This window comes from Elephantulus edwardii, unplaced genomic scaffold, assembly GCF_000299155.1.
Source record: "Elephantulus edwardii isolate Elephantulus edwardi_28Jun2011 unplaced genomic scaffold, EleEdw1.0 scaffold00070, whole genome shotgun sequence".
In the NCBI taxonomy this organism is placed as follows: Eukaryota; Metazoa; Chordata; class Mammalia; order Macroscelidea; family Macroscelididae; genus Elephantulus; species Elephantulus edwardii.
In genome coordinates this window covers 13717306-13725120 of record NW_006399820.1, presented here as the reverse complement: position 1 = coordinate 13725120, position 7815 = coordinate 13717306, and the positions used below count along the sequence as shown (strand labels likewise).

Genomic DNA, 7815 nt, shown 5'->3' with positions numbered 1-7815 from the left:
TGTAAATGTTTATGAAAATTAATAAAATATAATTATAGTGAAAAAAAAGGAAAAAAATTTTTCTATATATTTTGTGAGTCTAAGGAGAAATTCTCAGGAATCCTCAATTTTCCCAAGAACAAAGCTATACTTACTCTAGGACATTACTGTGTGCCATTGGGTCTATTCTAACCCTAAATGACTCTAAAGGGCAGCATACAGGTGCCCCCGTGGGTTCCTGCGCTGTAATCTTCATGGAAGCAGATTGTCACACCTTTCTCCCTCAGAGCAGCTGGGGGGAAGAGAGGTTGTGCCACTTGTTAAGGGATGGAATTGCTACCTGGTCGGTGCCTGTCATTCTCTGTCTCTCCCACTTTCACAGGAGAAGACTAAAAGTAAGGTTTCTCAGAGGAAATAGGAAGGGAAGTCAAAGACAGATGCATCAAGTGAAGAAACCTCCTCATTAAGAATGCAGGGTGTCCAAACCTTAACCAATCCCACAGGTCCCTAATCTGGGCTAAGTTAAGACCAGTCTCACAGGACTAGGAGCCAATAAAAAGCAGTACCCACCTAAAGCTATTCTCTTTCTCTGTGGACTTCCTGACAAAAGATTTGGGTCCACTCCAGAATTTCCAGGGGGCTTCCACTCACCCCATTTTCCTTCTTTCTTTTTAATTCCTTTCACACGCACAACCTATCTTTATCTTATACCACCCATGCCTCCTTTGCATTACCTTAATAAACTTTTCCACGTGTTTTGCTAAATCACCATGTGTGTATCTGTTTACTTATTTATAGTCACCTCAGCTCAACCTTTCATGGGAAACAGTAGCAAGTAGTGAAGAGATAAAAAGAAAGAGTTTTTGCACATTTCACCACCTACCTTCTAGTTAGCAGAGCTCTGGACCAGTGTGTGACGAGGACTTGGTGTTCACTTACTAAACAACTTAATTATTCAAATAGACAATGTGACTCCTCTTCCTTATTATCTTCCTTCTACAAAGCTTTCTGCTCTTTATTCTCTTTTCCTTCTTTGCCCATCTCATAGCAAATAAGTAAATAGGTTTACAGAGGAGAGAGCAATGCAGCATGCTTTTCTACAGTTTAGAAAAAATGGCAGAGGCAGCCATGGGAAGATCAAAAGCAGAATGGTGTAAAAAACCAAACCTGAAAGCCCCTAAACCTTTTGCCACTGTTAACTAACACAACGGGTTGTTTCTGTAGTCACTTGCCAGTAAGACAGACAGGTTGCAATATCTGAAGCACTTTATTGCAGATCTGAGAAAGCTGACAGAATTCTCCAAAAACTGCCTCCTCTGCTAAAGATGGTTATTGCCTTGAGTTGGGCTATGAATCTACATATCCTATTACTATCTCTAGTTCAAAGAGTTCTTACATTCAAAAGGATAATTTACGTACAATTTCTAGTTAACATACAGCTTAAGGCAAAGTTTACATATGGCTGAGAAAACAGTTTTAGAAGTTCAGGAAAGAAAAGCATTTCTTCCCCAGTAAACAGTTTAAGAAAATCTGCATGACTATAGGTTTGAGGACAAAGCAAATGTTAATTAGATAGTTCAATCAGTTTTTGAGGCTGGGAATCCATGTTGTCAAACTGTTTTACAGCAATACCACGTGTCTGAATAATCCTGAACTTATTAATACCACTCTATCACCGCTGGAGTTGACTGACTCATAGTGAGCCCCTATGTTACAGAGTAAAACGACGTTCCTTAAGGTTTTCACTGGTTGGGTTTTTTTAGGAAATAAACGGCCAGAAAGGAACCTTGGTTTTATGATGGTTAAAGAATTCATCTCCTGACCAAAAGGTCAGTAGTTCAAAACTATCAGCCTCTTAGAGGGCAAAAGTTAAGGCAGGCCATCTGCCTCCATAAAGATTTAGAGGCTTGGTGATCCAATGGGTGCTTCTACTCTATCCTTCAGTGTCACTGTGAGTAGGAATTTATGCTACGGCCAAAGGTTTAGGGGAAAGACTGCCAGGCACTTTGTGGAGCACTTTTGGGTAGGTTTGGACTGTTAATTTTGAAGTTAGGATAGCGAAAGACAGGGCAAGGTTCAGATCTACTGTTCCTCGGGTCCCTATGATTTGTTGTTGACTTAATGACACCTAACAACAGCTCAATTCACTGCGATTTAGCTGGTGCCAACTCCAAGGCTGTAATCTGTGAACGGGAAGAGACTGAACATCTTTCTCCCACAAATCTGACATGTGCCCTTGAGCTAGCAGCACAACACCCTGTGGACTAACCCTGTGTACTACAAGTAGACTGCCAGGGATCCCTATGGACCAAGCCTCCAGAATTCCCTTTTTAGGTAGAAGTCAAGTGCTTAACTGTTTCTACCACCCATGGAGTTGTTATTATTTTTGAGTATCCTCAGTCAGAACCGACCCATACATAACTGACCCTCCACGGGGTTTTCAGAGGCAGTTTAATCCCAAGGGAGACTGCCCATCTTTCTTTAGCAGAGCAGCTGATAGATTGAAACCACACTGCTTTAGGATTGCAGCAGCAGCAGCAGCATTTTACCACTTGGCCACCATGAAGTACATTAGCAAATTCACCGGAATCTCCTTTCCTCTAGGGTGTTGATCTTCTCAAGTTTCACCACCCTGCAAATCCCCTGCCCACTCCTATTCCCATCCTCCCACTCTGGGGCTAAGCATTTCCTTTATATTGTTGTTAGGGGCTATTGAATGGCTATTGACCTGAACAACCAACCTGAACCCTTCCTTATCCTGTGCCAGTCTCATCATGTCAGACACACCAGAGCCCGTTGCTGCAGTCACTGTGTCAATCTATCTCCTTGGAGGTCGTCTTCTCCTCCTTGCCTAGCTACATGTCCAAAGTATGAAATATAAAGCGTTGCCATCTTTGATTCCAAGGAGCATGCTGGCTGCACTTTTTCCAAGACTTAGCTCTTTGTTCTTTTGGCCGTCCATAGGGAGCTTTAATATCTTATTCTCCAGTGAAATGTTCAGTTCCCAGTTCTTTCCAGAGATATCTTGGAGCCCCCACAGCCTGATATAACCTTCTTTTCTTATCACACACCCTTTGGCCTTTTGTTCACCAGTGGAATTTAAATCAGATTAACAGAGCTAACTTCTGCCTCCCTTAATTTCCATTTTCATCTGATTGTCTTAGAATTAATTATGGGCACTAAATCTCATTTTTAATCAGTTTTTAAAATATCTGGTTTATTCAGACAGAAAAACAAACCTCCCTAAGATGTAAATATTTATAAAGTAAAACTTTTTATTTAAAAAAAAATCAAAACAATAACCTCAATTAAAAACTGAAATAAGAATTTTTACAAAAAGACGTTTGTGCCTTTTGTTTTAATTTCCTCCTGAAAATAAAAGTCCCTGTTCATTTATACAAAAGCAAATCCACATTAAAATAGCCCTTTTATAAATTCAAGACAAAGATAGTAATAAAAGACAGAAGAGGACAAGTTCCAAGACATAGGAAATTAAAAATGAGTGGTTTCCAAATTTCTTGTGCATCTCTCTGCTCCTCCCCAACGCCAACCTTCTCATCTGTTTTCCTATGAAAGTGATTGTGTGTGTGCATTTACCTAATACATCATCACTATCATGGATGAGATGGACACACTACATCCACGTGGGGCTACTGAATCTCTCCTTCCTTCTTCCTCATGCAGTTTCCCTTACATCATTTTTGTTAGGTATCCTTGAATGGATTCTGACTTAAATATAGCTATTTCATGTGACAGAGTAGAACTGCCCATCGGGTTTTCTACCAAGGACTGTGACACCTTGGACATGTTATCAGAAGGGGCCCATCCACAAAGAAGGACATCATATTTGGAAAAAGAGAGGAACACTGAAGGAGAGGAAGACCCTCAAAGAGAAGAACCGACCTAGTGATTGTAACAATGGAGATTGTGAAGATGGTTTAGGATCCAGCAGGATTCTCATCTGTTTGTACATGAGATAGTTATGAGTTGGAGCTGGCTTGGGCGCTGGTGGACTAATGGTAAGGAAATGTGCTGCCAACTCAAAGGCATGTGGTTCAAATTCACCAGCTGCTCTATGGGAGAAACATAGGCAATCTCTTTCCATGCAATTTCCTGCCTCTTAAAACTCTCTAATAGCAATAAATCTTATAGGAGCAGATTATCAGGTATTTTCTACCACGGAGCAATAGGTAGTTTCAAGCCACCAATCTTTTCATTTCTCACAGAATGCTTAATGGTTTTGATACCTCTGCTCCTTTCTTTACATTGATGACAGCTATTGTTCCTTCTTCTACAGTTTAAACTCTGAATGGTAAACTAGAGGAGAATGGAATGAAAGAATGGCATAGATAGAGGGGGCAGGGAAAATGTGCATCGTTCCTTGGTGTGAACTGAATTGTGTTCCATTCTGTAGTGTACAGGGCTACGATGAGGCGTCTACCAATAACAATTCCAACACTTGTAGATGCAAACACCTCTGGGAATAGAACTATCTCTGTTATGTTAATAAAACCAAGTAAGTGGAGAGTGTGTTTTGAACCAATTGCTTTTGACTTATTAAAATAACAGATTGGACACAGAAGCAAGGAAGGACAGGTGGGGGAAGATGGATACCAAGAGAGTCCAATGAGCCGAGGAAAGAAAAAGCTAAAGAGAAGCAACCACCTTCCCCCCAAACCAATGGGCAGAGAAGGTGTCCTGAACTTGGAAACCTGCTGGAGGGTCAGCTTACAAGTTGGTTCTGATTTGATGGCACTTCACAACAACAGCAGCAAGAAACTCTGAAAGGGGAGCTCTGGTGGCATAGTCCATAGCAGACAGTGGTGAAAACCCACAGGCTGCAGGACTCCAGTGGTTCAAATCTCCTACTGGTTCCAAGCGAGAAAGATGGCCCATGTCCTCCTAGGCGAGGTACCACTTCTGAAACCTGGTGCTGGGTCAGCTATGAGTTGGAACCAACTCAACCTCAGAGAATTAGTTAAGCTCTGTGGTGGAAAGGGTTTCAGTGAAGTGTGTAGCATGCTGCGAGGCTAATGGAAAAATCAGTGGTTGGAGCCTATCAGCAGCTCCAATGGAGAAATATAGGCCGTTTCTTCCTATTTAGATTTACAATCAGTGCATGCTTTGGGCATACTCTCAGGAGGGGCCAGTTCTTGGAAAAAGACATCTATGCTGGGAAAGGTGGAAGGTCAGAGGAAGAAAGGCAGACCCTCAATATGATGGACTGACACAGTGACTGTAACGATGGGCTTCAGAATCTCTGAGACTGTGAAGATGATCCACCAGAGGGCAAGGTTCAGACCTTTTGTTCACAGGGCTACTATGTACCACAGCTGACTCGACAGAACCTAACAACCCCACCACCACCACCATCACTTCCTAATATGACATAAATGAACAACTCAACTCGTTGTAACTGGCTCACAGCTGACCCTGAAACAGGTTTTCAAGAGGCTGTGAATCACACAAGACCAGCTTGCTCATCTTTCTACCTCAGAGTGGCTGATGGATTCAAATTGGCAGAGAGACCTCACATCTGGCTAACAATTCAACTCCCTATGGACTATAGTAGAACCAGAGTTCCCCATAAGGCACATGAGTAGGAAATAATTCTTTCCACGTCTGATATTTTGAATCGTACAGCTGCTGCATGGGAGAAACATGGGAAATCTCCTCCTGCGTGTTTTACAGCCTCTGAAAACCCGCTTAGAGAATCAGGTATAAGTTGGTTCTAACAACAACATCACGTCATATCATTAAATCATCATTTTAAAAGGGGCATCTGGGAAAAACAAATAAACCCTTACCTGAATGTTTTGTTGGATCATAAGACAAAGCACACAGGAAGTAGTGAAAGTCTTTCCTTGTTAGGGACAATAACGTATCAACATATCTAAAAGTAAGACACAAAACAAGGTATATGTTACATTTTTATACAAAGACATAGGAACAAAATAAAATTTTTTAAAAATAAAAAAAATAACAAAGACATAGGAACATTGACATAGGCAAGGAAAGAATCTAGTGCTTAACTTTCATCTACATTATTGACCCTAATATCTTAAAAAATCATATGTGAAATAATTTTTTTTTGTTAGCAAATTTTGTCCCCTGCCCAGGTCACAGGGAAATGGTAAAAGTGGGAATCAGAATGGTTCCCTTCCTGAGCCCAAACCCTCTCTTCTACAGGAGACCTGTAGACATCATAGGAAGGCAAGCAGAGGCTCCCTGGCAGGGCTAATGTGCCTGCTGACCCAGGACACACATTCCAGAATGACTTCCTGCTTCCAGGTGTCCCAGGATGGTGGTCCCCAGGCAAGGCTAGGGATCTGAGGCGCCAGGCACTTAATAAGAGAAAGTGCTGGAGCTTCCTCCACAAAGACTTGAGCTCACTAGATTTGTGGGGGGTCTGGGTGCTGCATTTTAAATAAACATCCTAGGTGATTGGGACCCCTCCAGGCCATATGTTAAAGGTGAAAACATGGTCATTTTCCTCTATGTAGGTAGAGAGATAAGATAAAAATAAAAGAAGACAGTATGAAACTTCTAAAAGTGTGATGCTGCACACCTATGCTTATTGCTGTGTTGTTCACAATAGCAAAGAGATAGAAACAATCCAAGTGTCCATCAACAAACAAGTGGACCGAGAAGCTGTGGTATATTCACACAATGGAATACTATTCAGCACTGAAAAACAAGGAACTCATAAAATATTATACAAAATGGGTGAGCCTGGAGGACATTATGCTAAGTGAAATATCTCAGTCACAAAAGGACAAATACTGCATAATGCCACTGTTATAAAACAGGACTGACATGGGGGTTCAGGAGAAGCTAATAAAAGAGGGGATAAATAATGTACACTGTATTGAAACAGATGAGAGAAAGAATTGTTTACCAGGAATATATGATTAGGTATTATTTGCATGACAACAGTCCAGAATAAGAGCTGCATAGCAAAGTGGACAGGGAATGGGGGGGAGGGGGGTGTACAGGAAATTGTGCAATCATGAAAGATTTTTCTTTCAAAGAGAAAAGTGAATGGGGGGATGGGTAGGGAAGAAAATGTGCAACAATGAATGAATGGAAATCCTAGTTCTCTATAAACTTTCATCAAAATCTCAAAATAAATTTTAAAAAATGAAGAAGTTTTTTAAAAAGGAATTTAGTTCTGACCAAAAAAAAGAGTGGTGCAACCCATTAGAAAGCAGCAATGAAAAAAAAAAACACACAAAAAAACAAACTGAAAAGAAAAGAAAGCAGCAATGGCCTCCCATAGTTAGCTGCCATTGATGAGCACATGACTCTGCTCCCCAGGGACATGAAATTGGTTTGGTGTGGGAACCATCAATAAGCTACCATAAGGTTGGGCTATGCCTGTTAAAAGACAATGCAATGGATTAAACCAACAAGATTATTCCACTGGGAAACCCAAGTAGGACTACAAAGTGTCATCAAGTCAAGTGACTCGATGACTGATAGATAGTAACCCTATGAACAAAAGATCTGAACATGGTCCTAACCCGCACCATTCTTATCATCTCAATCCACTTGAATCCATTGGCACAATTACTGGGTCAATCCATTTTGCTGAGGGTCTTCTCTTTCACTGACCTTCCACCTTTCCAAGCATGATACCTGTTTCCAAGGAATAGCCTCTGCTGACAACAAGCTCAAAGTTTGTGTGAGGAAGGTTCACCACCTTTCCCTCTATGGAACCCTCTAGATGCACTTTCTCCAAGACATATCTGTTTGTTCTTTTGGCAGTCCATGGAATACTCAGCACTTTTTTTTCAGCTTCACAACTCAAGGGCATCAATTCTTTTTTTGTTTGTT

The 7815-nt window shown here is 41.1% G+C and overlaps 1 protein-coding gene across 1 annotated transcript in view; it reads right to left on the bottom strand.

The window, feature by feature from the left end:
* The window catches only part of TPMT (thiopurine S-methyltransferase), a 37027-nt gene that overhangs the window by 4402 nt on the left and 24810 nt on the right, over positions 1–7815 (bottom strand). Inside the window, exon 6 of the mRNA XM_006888667.1 lies at positions 5787–5872. Within this exon, the coding sequence (XP_006888729.1) occupies positions 5787–5872 (86 nt within the window). The remainder of the gene's footprint in view (positions 1–5786; positions 5873–7815) is intronic.